This window comes from Toxorhynchites rutilus, chromosome 2, assembly GCF_029784135.1.
Source record: "Toxorhynchites rutilus septentrionalis strain SRP chromosome 2, ASM2978413v1, whole genome shotgun sequence".
Taxonomy (NCBI): Eukaryota; Metazoa; Arthropoda; class Insecta; order Diptera; family Culicidae; genus Toxorhynchites; species Toxorhynchites rutilus.
In genome coordinates, this window is record NC_073745.1 from 189996226 (window position 1) to 190016637 (window position 20412).

Here is a 20412-nt window from a genome sequence, read left to right on the forward strand (position 1 = left end):
TTGAAATTACGTGTTCTTTTAAATATATATATATATATATTTAAAGATAAGATTCTTGGTTTATATTTAAAAATTTTACATTTTTATTTGTATTGATCCTATTGACAATGATTTATTTCAATGGGAAAATATCCTGAATTTGCGGTTTCGTTTAATTGCCTAGTGTTGGTTATCCGGACGTGTCAACAATAGCACATAATCAATCATACCTTCAACAATAAACAAAAACATTAATTTGAATAACACTTCCCGAGATTGATGCAGGCATGAAGAGCTTTTAATTTCCTAGCGGGAGCCAGAAGTCGCGTGCCATCGCTCGACGTTACGTATAATGGAATTAGAGGTAATAAAACGCAGCCCTCGGGCCGAAAAGTTCTCCCCCTCGCGAGACTCAACAAGAAATGTTCATTGAAATTTAATCCTAATTCATAATACATTAGCATTTTGCACTGGCTGCTACTGACGTGCTTTGGCACGCATCGCTGAACCGGAATTTGTACCCGCTCTGCGGAAGAGAGAACAGATCCCAGAGTTTCGCAATTGTTCCATCTCTGGAGGGAAAAGTTTGTGGGGACGAAAGAATAAGTGTGCTTGATTAAATTCAGGGGAAGGAAATGTTGGTTTTTCCTTCTATTTATTGCCACTTATTGATCCGATCTCGGTCACGTGTATCCTTTGACTTGTGATGTGTTCCACGTAACGCGTTGAATGTGGGTGAAAAACAATCTCCAGCAGAGATTTTTTCACTCATTTTTTTCTATTGAGAGTTTTTGTGAAGATAAGCCAAAAATGCAGAGGAGTGTCGAATTTCGAGTGGCGTTTCTTTGTGTTCTTTGGGAAGATATCTATGAAGTTTGTTGATGTATTTATCTCGCCATAACAATAGTGATGATGGCATGAAAAGGTAGCGAGAGAGAGGCAAATATGGAACATAAATAAATAAGGATAGAAATTTCCGATACTATTTTCTGGTCGGATAAGCGGCTTTGATGTTGTTTTCCTGCGGTCAGATTGAATTTCATTTGATTTTGCATTGGATAAGAATGTTATCTGGAAGTCCTGTGGATGTTAAATGCTATAAGTTTGAGTTGAGTTCTCGAAAATGATGTTGAAAGATTTGTTCTTTGAATAGAATGCTTGATGGTATTTGATAGAAAATATCTAAAAGATGAATAATATATTTTTCTTTATTATAATTTAAAAACATACATATGAATACACATATGATTGAATCAATCTTGTTTCAGAGAAAATAACTTTTCATTGTTATTCGTTGTCTGGTAAACCGATCAAAAGGGATGATTAAGTCTTTCCGAATGATCATGCTACCAGTTTGACATTTATATGTTTCCAAGAAGCGACCTCAAGTGAAGATGAATATGATTTTTCCCTATTACGCGTACTCATTTAACCAAAGCCCATCAGCATTACGAAAATGATGTGTTGAGTGATTTTAGTACTTTTCTACAAGGTGTTAAAGGTAAATCCCACTTCGCCTTGCTCATATTAAAAGCAGTCCGGATAAAAACAGCGACAAAACAGCGTTTTCCATAGAACAGTACAACCGGCTGAACGAATGTTTGCAATATCAAAATCAGACAGCGGCAAAATGCTTTCCCTCTGTTTATTGTGTCCACTTCGCCTTCAGTTACAGCTGGAACGCAAAGTGTGGGCTCATCCGGATATACGTCTGTTGGGTTATTTCTATTGTAATCCCTCTTTTCTGAATGTCAGTATTTCTCATACGATGAGGAGGCGGAGAGAGGGAAACAGGAAGTATTACGTTTTGCTTCCCTTGTTGGCAGACAAAAGGGGAGATTGATCCGTCATTTCTGAGCAGTTCAAGGACTTATTTACGCGAAAAGGATTTTCCCGCCGTTCTTCACGTAGACGCATCCTGCAGGAATCTCATCGTCGTTGCAATTACTATCATCACTGCTGCATGTTACATATCATAAGGTCGGGAGTTCGGAGATACATACCTGTTTTCACTTGGTATTTGAGTGTCAACGCGCAATCCTTTAGAAGTTGTTGTAATGTAACAGCGTGGTCTGGAACGTCCAACGTGAGCAACTTTTTCATGTCCTCTGGGTGATGGAAATCTAGAATCTTCTCCTTGCGATCATTTTGAATGTTCACGTAATCGATGAGAAGTTCCATTACTTTGTTCAGAAACTCCCGCGTCTCCGCCGAGTCCGACGATTGGATCATTGGTATAATATCTAAAATTTTAAATAAATAGATCATTGTAATTTAGAGTAAACGTATGATGGCAGTTATAAAATACTTTTCAATAGATGAATGAAATATTGAAACACAGGGGGGTTAACCATAAGGGGTTGTATTGTAATTGTACATGAATTTAACTAAACTATTTGTTAACTGAAATTTTATTATACCTATGCAATTCGTATTTTGTTATTTTATATATTTTTCCGTATATAATGCTTTCCAACACGCACAAAACATTTTTCACACAGAATTCAAAAGTAAGAGTAATTCACATGCGTTACAATGTTGTCGTGAACACCCTTCAATATTATTAATGTAGATATCAAATCATGATGACATGTACTTGAATTTGACAATTGTTTCATCACTAAATTTTATAAAAATCAAACAGCTCGTTGCTAGCTTTTCGTGCTAAATACGATAGCCTTTTGCTCCTTCAGAGCTGGTTTCTTCTTTTCCGAGGGTACAGAGGGAACTAACATTCCTACAAAATCTTCGTCGTCTCAACGTAGCACATAGTCCGTGGTACTTGGGTCATTATTATTAGTACTTAGTTGAGATTTCTATGTCTAACAGAACGCGTTGAATATATTCTGAACGGCAAGTGCAAGGATAATCGTGTACCAGTGCAGGTCGGAAGAAATTTCGTTCACGAAAAATCTCCCGGTCACGGTGGGTGAACAATAAGCCGTATGGACGTAAAAATAAGATTGTGTATGCGGGTAACGAGATTCGTGTCAGGGGGAGTAGAAGTGTGGATTGAAGTCAGGTTGAATGAAGAGGCATATTTGTATTCATTAGTCACGGCAATTAGAATAACCATTTTCTAGAAGAGTTCATCAGTCATTCTTGCTCTCAACGCTCGTCAATTCATTTTCTAGATAATTCAAATCATGTTGACGGCAACTGCCGAAGTGGTCCTAGTCGAAACGAAGCTACTGAGCGGAGAGTTGATTTTCTTGCTCCATATTCGAAGATTTCAGACCCTGGTTACCGTACATTGCGAAATGTATTGATGGAATCGATGGTGATGATACTCTCTTCCAACAAAATGTTGCAACATGCCACACAGCCACAGTTACGATAGATCTGTTGCGGACCAGTTCGGTGATTCGATAATATTGCGAAAAGGTAACAAACTATCAAATCTTATTTAGCTTGAGGTCAACATACGAGCCGCCATTTCCGTCATTCAAACGGATATTGTGCACCGAGTAATTGACACCAAACAAAATCGAAGTATTACAAATAATAAATGGAATAATTTTTTCCATCAAATAAAGCTATTTGCACTATTTTGAGCTATAATTTCTCTGCGTGTGTTTTTTTTCAATTTCAAATTATTTCGCTCTTAATGGGAAACCCTTCATGATGCTACCCACATACATAGTTAAGCCATAAGTTTTGTCTGTTCTTTGGGAAATTTATAAATCGAGAACAAAAATGAAAAAAAACTGATATCAACGGCATCAAAGGTTCACAAATTAACTTTTTTGGCAGAATTGTCGAAACTCTTCTTCACACATAATCCAGTTGAGTGAGGTCTGGATTACCGGATAGCCAATCATTTGCGGAATTGAAGTCTGGTAAATTTACTGGTAGCCATGTTTTCGAACCGTTAGGAGTTCATTGTTCTTTTGGTTTCGGGTGGAAGTAGCACGCCTTTCGAATAAAATAATTTTTATGAATGCAGATGAACGTTTTTCGCATCAAATATGTGTTCTATGTAATAGATTAACACAGAGCATAGAGTATGTGGTGAAAAAATCACGGAAGAAAATATCATTATTATATTATTGATAAAGTTCTAGTGGAAATGCTAGGAAAATAATAGAAAACACGTGAAGGAACAGTGAGAACTACGTGTTCAAAGTATTTAGTTAACATCAAGTAAATTATACGCGAGTGGATGATCCGCAGTGAGATAAGAGGGGAGAAACGAAATATTGCGATATAAGCTCCGCCATTTATCGATAGATCGGAGATATATTAGCATCAAGCGATAGGCGATATTTTTACGTACTGATTATAATTATGAAAATTATAATCATTCTTTGAAACTAACCACTGAACAACTGGGAAGTCTCTTGGTCGATTGGCACAAGCGTTCTATGCTCTTTTAGTTGAACTGTAAAAAGAGCAAGTAATGTACCGATAATGAGGCATCATGTCCTGTATATCGAACGGAGAGATAAATTACGTGACTAGGCGACATTCTGTTATAGTGTCATTCTAGACAGCGATCAGCCAACATCAGATGTCAAGGTTGATAGTTAATTGGAAACATTGCTGCTTTGCCAATCACGTGCGTCGCTCGGTGCAAGCACTCTGTGTATTGAATTAAGCATTTGACAATTATAATAAGAGTTTGCTAAGAAGTTGGGTTGGACTCTCAACTAAAGGCCCTAAGAGAAGCCATTTTGAGATTCGCTGCCGCTGCCGTCTGGTCGTTAATTGGATGACTGAATGAATCTAATTGAGATTCGTCATCGGCTGAGAATATCTCTTAGGATATGATCTTTGTTGTGTCGGGCTCGAGCTTCTTTGGCATGCTGACGAACCTGACTAACGGAATTTACAGGAACATAGGGGTTGTACTGTTTTGTCAATTAAATGAGAGTGAGTAAAGAAAGTCTGACCAAGTCGGAGACGGGTGAGAACACGTCTTTCTCGACTGTTATTTCGGTCGAACCAAGAAAGTGTATTGTTTGTGAAAGTGGGTTGAATGGAATAATTATTAAATTAGATACTCTGCTTTTGAAGGCTACGATAAAATTACAACATAATCACGCATCAGGGTCACCAAATAATATTTTAAAAGGTCAATCATTCAATTCGTTCCTTCCTAAGATCAATTCCGTTACTTCCTAAGAAGACAAATAGGCGAATTGAACGCAGTAAGTTCGTAGTCCTATGTCATCAATGCGAATGTATGTTGGACACCACCTAATTTTTTTCGGTTTCGTTATGAACAAACTTCTACTGAATCGCACCGAATACGTTGAGAAGCTCATCACGAAAACGCTCAATCGCTAGATAAGTGTGAACGATTGTGAATATCGGACGTGGTGATTTGACAACATCTGTAACATCGAGCAGACAAGAAACGCGAACGTAGATCTGAAATTGCAGAGGTACTGTTGGAAATTGCAAGTACTGAGGATGAATGATAAGTATATTTTGAGAATCCGAAGCGTAAAAAATCAGGGATTGTATCAAACCCATTGTCCTGATACAATCAATATTTTTTTCAATTGTATTGAATTGTATTTGAGTCGGAAAAGTGTGGTCTAGTATGAATCGTTGAAGTTTAGGGAAACGGTTAATACTAAACGTTACCAACATCATTCTCTGTTTGAAAAAGAGCATACAATACTAAAAAAAAAGAATATAAATTCTGCTTTTCATGATTATACATACGGTTAACCAAATAACCGTGAAATGTTGGGAACAACCAGACTCCATCCGACTTGTTTATATAGAAGGATAACGCTCTTGATAAACAGAGCTATGGCTCGTGCAAAAATATTACAAAATAAGAGACTTCACGGCGTAAGGTTCTTACTTGGTATTAACAAACTGAACGAAAGACGAGATATCAACATTGAATTAAACACTCTCAGCCAATTCAAACCTAGTATAACGGATACTAACTATAAATCTGCACAATTTTAATTTAGGCGTGACCCAAAATGTAGTATAAGCACAGAAGTAAGACATACCATTCAGTAAAAGTCAACAAACATCAAAATATGGGCAATAATGAGCCTATCGCCTTTCAATTTGCTGCAAACTCATGCAGAATGAAAATATTGCTACTTTCTCTTCACGCTCAACAAAGAGAATAACGCTGCACAGATTCGTTTCACTTCACGTCCATTCTTTTCATTCTTTACACTAAAGCGAAATTAACAAATCATCAAATGAAAATGAAAGGTTTTTATATCGAATGAAAGTGTCTTATTTCGAATAAAAATTTCGTTGGAGCTCGAAAAGTATTCACTGAAACTAATAAAAATGACGATGTGAAAGAATGTGTATACTAGCAGGCACAATCAGTTGTCGGCACGGTTGTAAGGGTGCTCCTACACTGTTTGACCTAAGCCAAATATTTGAATCATTTAAACAGATAAAATTTGATCAACGTGTAGTGATCAAATATATTCGACACAAAACTCGACAAGCAAATATTCAATTATTGGATGCCTAAAATATTTTTTTCGGTCTGTCTGTCTAAACTGTCGGTACAAGGTTAGGTTATCTTAAATACTTCAGTCGATTTTTTACATGTTCGATGTTTGACATTAATTAAAGAGTGGCAAACAAAATAATGTTTGTACGTTTCCTGGAATCTGGTTGAAGTCCGCCATCACATATGTCTCGCCATCCATTACGTAGCAGTGTTGTTTCGTTAATTTTTTGTCGTACAACTTCCGGGCTTTTTGCGACCATATTCTGTTTCTCGTCACAGTATGGGGACTTCTAAACCTAGTTCAGTTTTGGTATTCTGCTTTTAGCCAAATCTCGAACTGAGACGTTCGATTTCCGTTTAAAGGCTCCAACCACGCGTTTGTGATCGTTCTCGTAGACGTGACGGATCTTCGCTCCCGATCAACAGTCAGACGTTCTTCGAAACGTTTTATGATACCAGACACCGTGGAATTCGCGGTTCCCTATTTTTTTCCGATGTCACGATGCGACAGATCCTCATTCTCGAAGTACTCGTGCAAAACTTTTTCGCGCACGCATTGTTCTTTCGTCGCAATTTTGAAAACTTTTGCGCATCTGATGAAATCAACTTATAGAGTGTAAACAATACACATTGAACTATGTCTACGCAAAATTTCAATTATTTTTTTATTGCTCACAACTCACAGAGTGTAAACAATACACATTGAACTATGTCCACGCAAAATTTCAATTATTTTTTTATTGCTCACAACTCACAGAGTGTAAATAATACATATTGAACTATGTCTACGCAAAATTTCAATTAATTTTTCCCAACGGATCAAAAGTTAGAGCAATTTGAGTGTATGCGGATTTTGATCGGTACACCCTTTATATACTTCTTTTAAAGTTTTACCAATAAAAAAAATTAACGTCGTTGCAACACATTAGGGGGTTTGAATCCTTTTATATCACTGGTATCAAGAGACGCTGCATTTCATTCAAAGACCTTATTGTGTAATGGGACGATGCAAGGTCAGGCCAAAAGACAACATTGTCATTATCATAGTACTTCCGATAAGGTCTGATGATTCATGATGTAATAGGAGACAATGGGTAAGAGAAAAACTCCACAAAATTTGAAGGTGAGGCAAGTTGAAACGTTTTTTTCGAAGTTCAACTTGAAAGTTATCTTAAAAAATCACGAAATTACTTCATTGAAATCTGTTTGCAGCATATACAAGGTATGACAGATGGCTTCCGATAAAAAAAGAGATTCACACTGGATGTTTCGAAAACTATCGATTTTTGAAATGTTTAGTTTTCATATGTATTGTTTCAACTTGTTCCATAGAGCGGAGTAAGTTGAAATGCGAATCTTGAAGAGTTTTATGTGCAGTTTTGCTTCTCGAACTATCTACAACTGATTTTTAAAACACTAAATTGAAGGAATTGCATATAAACAACTGGGAAAAGGGGTTTTGGTACACGTGATATGTGAGGGAGTAGTCTGATACACGCAAAATGGACGATGCAGGGATCAAAATCAAAAACTATATAATCAAAAATACTATATTAAACGCTTGACAGAGTAGAGCTACTCAAAACGGCCACTAATGTTTATGGGATAATTCGATGGATTTCGATGGATTTTTGAAGAAAAATGATTGTTTCTTGTTGGTTCTTTCCGGATCATGGTAAGTATTTATCATGTAAACAAGAAGTGTATAAGGTTTTAATTCTCGAATTCTAGTTGCAGTCAACGAAAAATGGGTCGCGCGTAACAGCACGAAAACACAGCGGATGGTCATCCGCAAAATTTCTAAAGCAGGCAGCAGCCAACGCGAAATCGTAGAGTACTTGGGACGATCCAAAACCTTCGTGTTTAATGCCCTCCGCGACCGCAAAAAATCCGAGACGACTGGACGTCCAAGGAAAACGATTATGAAGGATAACTCTGCCATAAAGCGAGCCTCCAAGAAAGTTCCCTTCAAGGCCTCGAAAAAGATCCGGGACGAACTGAACTTGTCCGAAAGTTCCCGGACAGTTCAGCGGCGGCTGGTGAGGCAGAGGATATGGACCCATGTCACAGTATACCACGAAGACATTAAAGCATAGAGGAGGGAACATTATGGTGTGGGGGTGCTTCTCCTGGTACGGGGTTGGCCCTTGTACTGGGTGGATAAGATCATGGATCAGTACCGCTACGCCCAAAGCCTAAGGGATGTTATGCTGCCACCCGCCGAGTGGAAGATGCCCTTGAAATGGTAGTTCATGTAAGAAATCGATCCAAAGCACACCGCCAAGACCGTCAAAAGTGGTTCCAGTATAACAAAGTCGACGTCAAGGAGTGGCTAACGCAGTCACCGGATCTGAATCCTATCGAGAACCTATGGAAGATCGTGAAAAGGTTGGTGTACACGAAGAAGTCGAAGAATAAGCAGCAACTGTGGTATTGAATCCAAGCTTATTGGTACGCCATCTCGGTCACCACGTGCCAGAAGGTGGTGGAATTCATGTCGAACCGGGTGCGTGAAGTGATGCGTAACACATGCGTAACACAGGTTACACCAAGTACTAACCCTAGAAGCTTTTCACGAAATGATTTTTCTTGTTTTTATTTTTTTTTACCATGAATTTTAAAACCGGTCTTAATTTTTGTCGCGTCATTTTAGTTGTTAAGTATGCTTAAAATGCATTTTTCCATGAATGACTATTGTTTTAAACACAGATGTTATAAATTTCTTCGATTTCTTTCTAAACGCAAGTATGCTCTTCTTGGAAATATGAAGTGAAATACTGAGATTGCTATCAATTTACATCACTATTGGGTAAAGTCAATGTCATGTTTTGTTTTGCTATTAGGAACAGAAATATGAGGCTGGAAAAAACTATTTAAAACAGTGGCTCGAATAACAAATACCGCCTCATTTTTTACGTAGTTTAATTATTAGAGTTATTTACTACCACCAGATTTCCCCCTGAAACAACATAATATTTTGTCATCTTTGGAAAAGACAGTTTAAGCTCTTGCCAAATCCTCAATTAGCAATTATTCTTGCAATAAAATAGCACACACCCAACATAGGACCCAGTGCTGGCGGAACGAGGAAAACGAGATCCCTTTCGCTGTGCGGGAATACCACACAGTCACCAGCACTCCAGTGCCAGCGAGGAATCAATTTGAGCATCAGCAGCTCTTCCGTTTTCTGAGCGTCTGTCATTCGTTTCAATGAACGAGAAAATGCCTTTGCAGATAGAGCGTATCTTCTCAGGATGGAGGGTAGTCAGGCGAATTACGGTTCCCCCTCGGGCTGACGTGTGTATAGATTTAATACAACAGCTCGTTCCTGAAGGGATTTAGGTATTGAAAACCACCCTCCGGGTTTCGAGTGTGCTATTTATTCTCCTATTTTCGGCTATAAACGCTAAATAACGCAGTGGGAGTTCGACCGGGAGATGGGGAGTTTTGTAGTCAGCGAGCAAATCATGGGGGTATAATTATTTAAACATTTCTTAAGTTTCACTTGTTTGGTCATAGTCGCATATTTGAATTTGTTTCAATATTTTCTTAAAAGCTTTTCACATTGCGTTCTCTAACAAACTGATGGAAAACAATGAAGAATATCGAAAACCCATAAATTATATTTCTTCCTTATCGCGGTACTAGATTGTGCAAACTGTATTCCCGGAGGAAGCATCGGTGTTCTTCCGCTTGATAAAAAAGTGTTCATCATCAATAAGATAAAAATGTGTATTTGGTGAACAGGTCGGAGGAAGTGCTCACATCGATAAATCATTTAGGAGGCCTTAACTTGGTTTTATGTATGGAAGAATGAAAAATGCTTCGATTTCGTTGTATCATTTGAATCATCAAAATATATACAAAACTTTATAACTTTACCAGGGAATCTATAAATTAAACAGCTGAGCATTCTCATGAAAAAATGCACTGGTTTTGTTTAACACTTAACAACTCAACACTCGATAAAAAAATTGCAAAACGCGTAATCAAACATTTTAGTGAATTTTTGAGTGCTGCAACCTTGTGATTAATTGATGCATGAAGAAACACATACTTAAATCATTATAAAGCTACAATGATGCAAACTCACAACATCCTACTGACGTAGTTTTGATTTGATGTACATAGCATTTTTACGGAGACATCGAATGTAATTTAAAACGTAACACAGGTAAAAGGTTTTAATTGTGATGAATTTGGTTTTATTGGAGAGATTCTTTGTCATTTTTGTTTGAGCATAATAATCGGTTATATTTGTATTGCGAATGTGAAGAGCAATATCAGTATTCCAGTATCAGTATTTTGAGGGACGTGGGTACTTTTAGTGTTTAAAATTAATTCCTTTGTTGTATTATTATCACAAAAGTAAATTTTATTGATAAAATTTAATATAACGCTCGTTGTTTTTTTTACTATCGCAATTAAATTCATGTTACGAGCCATATCGGAATGATGGTGCGTTCAACTTGATTGCGTTACACTTTTCCTGTCTAGAATTAATGCGCGACTAAATGTCTGTAACAAGTGTTGCCGATCAGTAGCAGATTGTGTACCAATGACAAGCAACAGCCTGTTTCTGAAATTGAAATATTTGCTCTCCACTGTGGTGTCGGTCGTATCCAGGAAAGTGATGCGGACAGCTACGATGAAGGATATACCCTCGCCGAGCTGGGGTGGAAAACTACCCTTATTTGTATACTTTTGCTGAAATCTTTGCCTGACTTGAAAGGCGCAATGTTTCATATGGAAGAATATTACTGAGGGTGGCTTTTAATTTAACATAGCATTTATCATTCTTCCATGGATGGCAGGAAGGAACAATGTTCAGGAATGTCAGGAATTTGGTTCGTTATTAAATTTACCCTCAAATGTAAACTCATGTTTTACGATTTTTTCTTTTCATTTTTGTGTGGATGTGTTTTCATGTGGAATTGAAAATTTAACATAGGTTGAGTTTTCATTTTGCGACATTCCTTTCAAACCCCACTATAGAAAAAAATGAATGCTAAAATGCTGAGTAAATATTTAGTCACAAGTAATCAGATTATCCACACTTTAACGAATCGTTAACTACAGACTGAATTGGAAGCACTCGTGTGTAACGATGAAATGAGTTTGATTTTTTTTGCTTACGTTGCCATTGAAGTCCGGTATTCGCTACGGCATGTGTTTGAGAATCAATGAACAATGGTCCAGGGAACGAATTTAAAACGTTTAGCCTCGCGTCGGTCACCAGGGGTCAACGTTGAGCTTTTTGGTAGGAAAGCGCTGACTGACTGGGACTGACAGTTACAGAATAAGAAAATAAAAATATATATGGGTCGGTTTCGGATGTTTTACTAAATGCAACTACTTTCTAGGCGACTTCTAACTATTTTCTATTTATACAATAAGTATCTTTGGGAGCTTGGACCGACACTGATATTGTGCAATAGCTCTTGATGAGGGTTGAATGAAGAGCGCAACAAGAACATTTCGGAGCTTAACATGTTAAGTTAAAATTTACATCTAGAGCTTGACAGTTATTCTCTAGACAAAAACTGTCTTCGACAAAGTTGTTACATATGATGGAATATTCACAATAGCTCACATTTTTTTTTATTTCTCTAGACCTCTGTCTAACTTTGTTCGACAATGTCTTAGCTCAAGTTATTTTAAGTGACTTTGAAGATTGTTTTACACTGGAACGCTCAGCAGGTTAGTGAAATGACTTGATGTGTGACGTATTAAATAATATGGGAAGAAGTTAAAGATTACTAAGACAAATATTTTACGATGCAAACCTTGTCATCATCTTAATTCTAAGATAGAGAGCGCTCATTGAATGCACTGGATTCGTCCGATTCCTTTTGATAACCCTCGGAATCCGAGTTGTCCTCGGACGACCTGTGGCCACCTTCACAATCTTTCGTTTCTCAGTCTAAGGCCCTTTTCAAAGGTCCACCGGGACACTCTCACGACGATTGAAATATCTTTTTGCGACTTTTGCGCGTAGAAAAATCTCGAATACGCTGCAACTTAGTCATGGTGCAACTGTCAAACTAAGAAAATCGGCTTCTTTCACCCGCAGTCTATCATAATATGAATGGTTTTATTGCAAATAAAACCGAAGCATTGTATGCAGTGTTGCCACATTGTTGTCAGTGCCAGAGAAAAATTAGTTATATTAGAATGAAAAAAAATACTGATTCATTTACTACAAATACTACATACATTTACATTTGCAAATCATTCATGTGTTTGATGATGCTTATACATAGTTTTTTTTGAATCTAGATTGTATACTATAATTTATTAAAACTTTCGAGTTGCCGCCACAATGTTCAATCAAATCTTTTGATTTCAAAATAGCGTTCATTGTATCGTTGCTGACCCGATTCCGAAGCTTAGTTTTGTTCTGATTATATTCAAAAAGAAATTCGCTTCACAGTTGCCGAGGAGTGAGGCTTAGTGAGAGCGTTACAGAGGAAGGAAGGAAGGAAGGTATTGTATTATAGAGACTTTAAACTTTTACAGTTCATTCGTCTCTAGCCTTGAGAAAGGCCCTTTGAAAACTCTACTCTACTCTACTCCGGCGCTACCACCTCCGCCCTCTTGCCTTGAGAAAGGCACTCGATCCCTCGCCGTCCAGCCCGTCCAGCAACGATGTTGTCCAGACGCTGAACCCAACTTTCGACGGTTTTCAAGCATAAATCAGCCGATACTGCTGCGATTTCACGTTCGATATTCGTACGAAGCTCATCAATCGTCGCTCGCTTGTTGGCATAGACCATAGACTTGACGTAGTCCCACAGAAATAGTCTAACGGCGTCAAATCGCACGACCGAGGTGACCAATCGACTGGGCCATTTCGTGAGATAACACGCTCACCAAACCTGGTTTTCAATAAATCGATTGTTAAATTCGCTGTGTGCCTTGTGGCGCCGTCCTGTTGAAACCACATATCATTCAATTCGGGCTTAAAATATTCGGTTATAATTGAGCGTTAGCGATTCCCATTCACAGTTACGTGCCGGTCTTGATCATCACGGAAGAAGTACGGGCCCAATGACGCCGCCGGACCATAAACCGCACCAAACCGTAATTTTTTCGGGATGCAATGGTGACTCATGGAGTACGTGTGGATTGCTGCCTGACCAATAACGCATATTTGCTTATTGACGAAGCCATGAAGACTTAGGCTAAGATCTTTTCGCGAACATCGCCACAACGACGTCACAGAGATGCCCAACGCTTGAGAACGACGTGTGAGAGACTGATTTGGGTCTTCCTCAATTGATGCGCTAGCGGCAGCATTATTTTCGACACTACGGGCACTTCTTTATCCCACTGGCACGGAAAAATTTTGTACTGTGCATGTGGATTCATTTTTTTTGGACGTAGAACTACGTCTTTCATTAAGGGTGCCAAATCAGAAAAAATGTCACGTTTTTATGAAATAAAGTTAACGTCAATAACTATTTTTGCTGTGAACGGATTTTGGCGATTTACATACCAAACGGAAATTCCATAAGATTTGTTTGATATGCTATATGTTACAACCCCATAGTCTGTATATGGTTTAAATTGATGAAAATTAGAAGCATTCCCATCTCCTCATACATTTGTTCTGTCCATTTGTGTTTTTTTCCGATCAGAGCTGTCAATAACGAGCAACTTATCGACGAGCATTGAAGGGGAAATCATAAGATGTAAAGTCTCCGTGAACAAAGGAAAAGAAGAAGAACGAAGGGGAATATTTGCCTAGAGTATAAACAGTGGATCTCGCTGAGGCAAACTTTCATTCTTCGCGAGGAAATCGACTGAATAACATTGTTGCTGGGCGAGTTGGATGGCGAGGGATCGAATGCCTTTCTCAAGGCAATGGGGGTGGAGGAGTAATATTATGGATAAGTAATGTTTTCCAAGGTAATGTTTTGAAGGTTAGAGACGAATGAACTGAAGAAGTCCAAAGTCTCAACCAAGGAAGAAAGGCAAACTTTCAGTATCGTTCTGTATTCGAAGCAATGAATATCGCTTGTTCTTCCTTGTTTTGCGTCATCACATGTCTTCGTTTCGGATTGAGCTGTGGACGCGACCTAATTACTCACTCTTTGATGTCTCTGGAATTGCAATCATTGCATCAGACTGACGCCATTGCATTAAGGTTCTGAGCTACACAATTGTGTGGGGAATCATCAAGCTAGGCTATCGTCAGCTCTCCAAGAAAATAAATGTTCTGGACTTTTGTCAGTGATTTGGTTTCGCATGACGGTAGGAAAACTTTCTCCACGAATGATGACAGCTAAGCTAATGTAGACTGGCAATACTAACAGAAAACAACAGAAAAGGCTTCTGTTGAGAAAAGCGCAAAACGGATATAAGTGTGTGTACATTAAGTTGGTTCAAGCCATCGATATATGGATATTTGTGTGCGTACGTGCTTCGTAACCCGTACGTAAAAATAGTGCATCTTCGTTACGCTGAAACCCCATTTGCAACTGCTCCCATGTGCATTGGCCCTGTAACGATGCAACAATCGCCTAATTTTTTTATGCTATGATTGACGATTGTTTTGTGATGCCAATTATGCAGCCGTAATGATAAACATTTACGCTAGGGTATTAGTAATGAATCTCTGCTGAGGCAAATATTCAGCCCTTTTCCAAGCAGTTAACATTGTTTGTTTCCTGTCATCAATGCATTGAACTGACGCTATGCTGAAGCAGGTGGAATGCAAATTATTTGTGGAATACCAAGTTATTCAATAAGATATTAATTTATTTGGGCTCGCGTGCCAGTCGCAAAACTGCTTTCAACTAGGATTGCATTTGCGTTAATCTTGATCATAATGAAACAGTGCTACTCTTTTCGAGGTTTTGAGATTATGAGAGATTAAGATGTAGTTCATATCGCTTATTAGTCACCAAGAAATGTAATGTCGTTCTGGAATTTTGTATCTGGTTTGGTTTCGCTTGTCAGTACCAAAACTTTCTCCACTACAGATGACAGCTGCGCTTATCTCTAGCATGTATTGTTCTACGAGCACAAGAATGAATCATCAAACAATTATCGTCAAATGATTCTACAATGATTAAAAAAAAACATTTTAGGGTGACCAAACCGGTAGAATTGTTATTTTAAAATTTTCGTGCCATTATAAAATAATTTCCGCAGTTATAAACAAGCGACTTGAATTAAACCACAGCGTAGTTCTACGTCAACAATGCTGTCGTGTCTTGAACATAACCTCCTATAATTTTTTGACGTAGGACTACGTCTTTCATTTCTATACCGGGGTGTAAAATCAAAGTTTCGAAAACGAAAGCGTTACGCCGGAGACCGAGATTTTGAGCGTTAATAGCTCCTAAACAACTGAACGAAATGGTATGATAAAAACTTCATTCGAAAGATAAAATGTCTACACGTTCTATACTTGTTACTTTCTGATCCAAAAACTTGTTTCAGTAGTCTTAAAATTGCTTTTAAAACAGGCTATTGAAATCACCAATCGGTATATAAGCGAGCACCGCTCGGAAATCCACTCAGTTATAATTGAACAGCGATTGGAGCATGTTGTCGCTGTTGTGGTGAAGCTCTTCATTTATCATGAAAGCGCGGATGAACGGTGTCACCTAGAGCCTGTTTGTGCACCTTAGGCCAGAAGGGAACCATCAGGAGGAGAGTGATGCCATAAACGGTTCCCCGGGAAGATCTCGAAGCAGCCGCTACACATACACGCGCGGAATTCTTTCCGTTTGGATGCCATTCAGAATCGAGAAAGATCCGGAAAATAATCTGCCAGTTCCTCTGGGAATTTAAAAATACATTCATGTGAAAGAGTTTATTTGAATGTTTCCTATCCATGTAACACTGTGACCAAATATGTTTCAATCAAGTGCTATTAACAGATGGTTTTCGAGTTAGCATTAACCACTGGTGGGCTTCCAGCAGTCTTCCATGTTTCACAAAAAACACTGCGTCCGGAATAAACATGTCCACGCTGCTGTTCACAGTTTTGTGTTTGAGTACAAACATGATTTTTTCGTACCTATGTTAGAAAATGTGACATGTTTGTATTCGTGGTATGTTTGGACATACGATGTTCAATCCCAATGTTTCACATGATGTTCGAACATGGTGTACAGTTTCTCTTGCATTTTCACCCCAAGCACCGGCAGTGCGTAGAGTAGAAGAAGCAAATCGTACACCACACCACCACCATTCAACGCGTGGTGTGTTGGTATGTTGACATGGAAAAAAATGCTTTCCTATCATGACAATGGTTGATTCGTTTAAAATATTGGGCAAATAAAATAAACCTCTTTATCTGTTCTGAACAAAATAAACGTCGATTGATATCAGAGTTTTTTACAATTAATATCATTATTAGTGCACGCATTTATATTCATGTAACATTCGCTATTATTAGCTATTTGAACAAGTACTAAAATTGAATTATTCAGCAGTGACATGTTAGGCGTGACGCTAACCACTCGACCACGGGAGCAACAATTTTGGCTGGATCTTTGAAAACAAATGGCCAATACTGCTTGTTCGCGACGATCGCGACCCGAACTATAAAACGAGCGGAGAAGAGGTGAAGAAAGGATGATGCAATCGCATGCACACATAGCATATGCAGAGCAGTGTAAGTGTAGCTTTTAGTTTTTTCCTTCATTCAGTTTGTGATAACATCGAGAAATTAATGGTGTGTTTTAGCCGTTGAAATTTCTCTGCTGGTTCTGCTGTGTGCCGCTGAAGGTTGCATCTAAAACTAATTTTTGGGTATTTTTTTTTTGTCAGCATTTGTACGACGTCGCCCGCTATGCAGTCGGCTCCCCAGACTTTAATTGCCAACATGCACGCAAAAAAAAAGAAAGCTTCTTTCTATTCAGAGAATGTTTTCTTTGAACGAAACCAAGGATTATTGAATCAGACTTGCAAAATGTGCATGAACGATCTATAAACTTTTACTTAGTCGCAATACATACACACACTCTTTACAGATACACGGGCCGAAGGTTGTGCAGTCCACTGATGATTCAACAAGAGCCAAAGGTTGAACCGCTCATGACAACTCTACACGAGCTGATGATTGCGCCGGCTAGTGATCATTCTATCCTGGATTCCTCGAGTCGAAAAAGACGCACCACGCTAGATATGGGGTGCAGACTAGGGGGTCGTTGCTGATTAACGGTCAGCTGCATCCCAATAGGAAGTATCCCATGTCGGGCACACGTACAGAGTACTGAAGACTGCAACATCCCAATTATGAGAACACTTGTAATACAAACCTCGAGCCAACCGCGAGTAATCGGTTACATATTACTAACATAGTTGTAAGCAAACATTGTCAAAATATTGAACTCCCGGCCCCGTTAGACTGACGCCATATGAGCCTTAATAAAAATATATATTTTGGTGCATGAACTTATAGCCTCTTAGCTCGTTCATTTTTTGAAATGCGAACTAAATTTCAAGTTCGTTTCTGTGAAAAAGTAAAGTGAAAAGTTTTGGGATGAATAATTTCTTTCCGTGTATGAAAAGAAACGAAACGAAAGCAATGAATAATGCGACATCAGATGATATGTTTGTACATGATGTTCTTGAATTATAAACATCGTGTTTGTTTTCACATGTCTATGTTTGTGTATCATTGTTCGTGTTGGGGATAGACACTCAACACTAGCGAGAATCATGTTCGAGTTCAAACAAAAACATGGAATTTTCACATCGCGTGGACATGTGTAAGTGTTTTTCGGAAGACTGGCTTCCAGTATCGAAGAAAATGTGGAAATATCTAATCGTTACTGAAAATAATCTGCCAATTCCTCTGGGAATTTAAAAATACATTCATGTGAAAGAGTTCATTTGAATGTTTTCTATCCATGTAACACTGTGAACAAATATGTTTCAATCAAGTGCTATTAACAGATGGTTATCGAGTTAGCATGAACCACTGGTGGGCTTCCAGTATCGAGGAAAATGTGGAAATATCTAATCGTTACTGAAAATAATCTGCCTCTGGGAATTTAAAAACACATTCATGTGAAAGAGTTTATTTGGATGTTTTCTATCCATGTAATACTGACCAAATACATTTGGTTTTGTGATTTTTCAATCAATCGCAATTGACAGGATAGCTTCTGAAGATTATTCTTCCCCATCAGTAGGATATTTCCGTATCCAATATTGTATGCGCCCGCAATCGATTATTGCTCAGCCGCCGAAAGTTCCGAGCTCAGAGAGTTCATTCCCCTCTAGTTTGCCTTCCAAATTGCCATCGTAAACCACGCCTTCTCTCGATTCAATTACGCACATAAAGCAAACTTAAGCGATATTCTGGTGGTGAGATGTATTCATTTTTCGTGAGGACATCGACAAGACAACATCGTTGCTGAGGGTGCTGGACAGCGAAGGATCGAGATCTGCCCTGAAACGCAAGCAGTTTGTTTGAACCTGTGAGGGAGCACAGAGAAGCCGATCCTTCAGGAGAAGAGAAGGTGACCATCGAAGCAGCCGCTACACACACATACACGCACGGAATTCTTTCCGTTTGGATGCCAGTCAGCATCGAGAAAGATCCGGAAAATAATCTGCCAGTTCCTCTGGGAATTTAAAAATACATTCATGTGAAAGAGTTTATTTGAATGTTTTCTATCCATGTAACACTGTGACCAAATATTTTTCAATCAAGTGCTATTAACAGATGGTTATCGAGTTAGTATTAACCACTGGTGGGCTTCCAGTATCGAGGAAAATGTGGAAATATCTAATCGTTACTGAAAATAATCTGCCAGTTCCTCTGGGAATTTAAAATTACATTCATGTGAAAGAGTTTATATTAATGTTTTCTATCCATGTAACACTTTGACCAAATACATTTGGTTTTGTGATTTTTCAATCAATCGCAATTAACAGGATAGCTTCTGAAGATTATTCTTCCCCATCAGTAATATATTTCCGTATCCAATATTGGATACATAAAACCTTGTGCCTCCAACGTAACGCTCTCGTTTTCGAAGTCCCCCAAATATTCATTCATTCAGAATGAATTCAGATTCAACTTCAAACAAATGATCTCTAAATCAACGATAGTCCTACGTCACCCTTGCGGTTATACCATAGATATAACCCACTTCCTTTTTTTTTATCCAAAATATATATTTTTATTAAGGCTCATATGGCGTCAGCCTAACGGGGCCGGGAGTTCAATATTTCGACAATGTTTGCTTACAACTATGTTAGTAATATGTAACCGATTACTCGCGGTTGGCTCGAAGTTAGTATTACAAGCAGTGTTGGAAAAAAACGTCTTCGCTAAGCTCAAATGCATAGATTTTCGGATTAGGTTGCATCGAAATCCTATATACTCCAAACGAAAATCAAAACGACAGATCCAGACAACCAGTGAATATGAGCAAATAAACTTTTGTTCTTCAATATGTTTTGAAGGTTATTTTTTCACCCAGTGTCATTTTCATATTGATAATTCGAGACGTCAGAATTGAATCTCATTTTAGCTAAATGAATATCAGCTGTTGTTTACTTTTAACCTGAGGCTGCTGTGTGCGGATGGTTTTTATTTAGCTCGAACTTTTATTGTATTGCTGCTTGTAATACAATAAATATAGCGTTTAGGGATCGTACGCGGTTATTGCTTGTCTCTATCCAAAGGTTTCTGAGTCCGTGCTGCTTTGCAGCTGCCAGATGCCGTGTTTGGAAAATTCACTGCCAGAACGAATATCACTTCGAATGTGATGAATATCGATTTGTTGCTTTTGATATTTGAAGTATAAATAACAGCGAAGTTATAAACCCCACTCAATGCCGCATTCATTCATTATAGCAAATTTGTTCATGCATCAGCGATATGAACAAAATGAACTCGTTTGTTATTGTCATCAATATAATGAGGGAAGTGTGTTTCAAGCTGAAAAAAAGTCAAGTCATATTCGTTACTCATGAATATTTGTTGATATTCCAGGACACTGATACACATT

The 20412-nt window shown here is 38.2% G+C and overlaps 2 protein-coding genes across 2 annotated transcripts in view; one reads left to right on the top strand and one right to left on the bottom strand.

Moving 5' to 3' along the window:
• Positions 1–20412, bottom strand: part of LOC129765115 (glutamate decarboxylase) — a 54323-nt gene that overhangs the window by 31647 nt on the left and 2264 nt on the right. The window contains exon 2 of the mRNA XM_055764996.1: positions 1983–2222. Coding sequence (XP_055620971.1) covers positions 1983–2222 — 240 coding nt within the window. The remainder of the gene's footprint in view (positions 1–1982; positions 2223–20412) is intronic.
• LOC129765116 (uncharacterized) overlaps positions 8780–20412 on the top strand; it is a 40495-nt gene continuing 28862 nt past the window's right edge. The window contains exon 1 of the mRNA XM_055764997.1: positions 8780–8812. Within this exon, the coding sequence (XP_055620972.1) occupies positions 8795–8812 (18 nt within the window). The 5' untranslated portion in view covers positions 8780–8794. The remainder of the gene's footprint in view (positions 8813–20412) is intronic.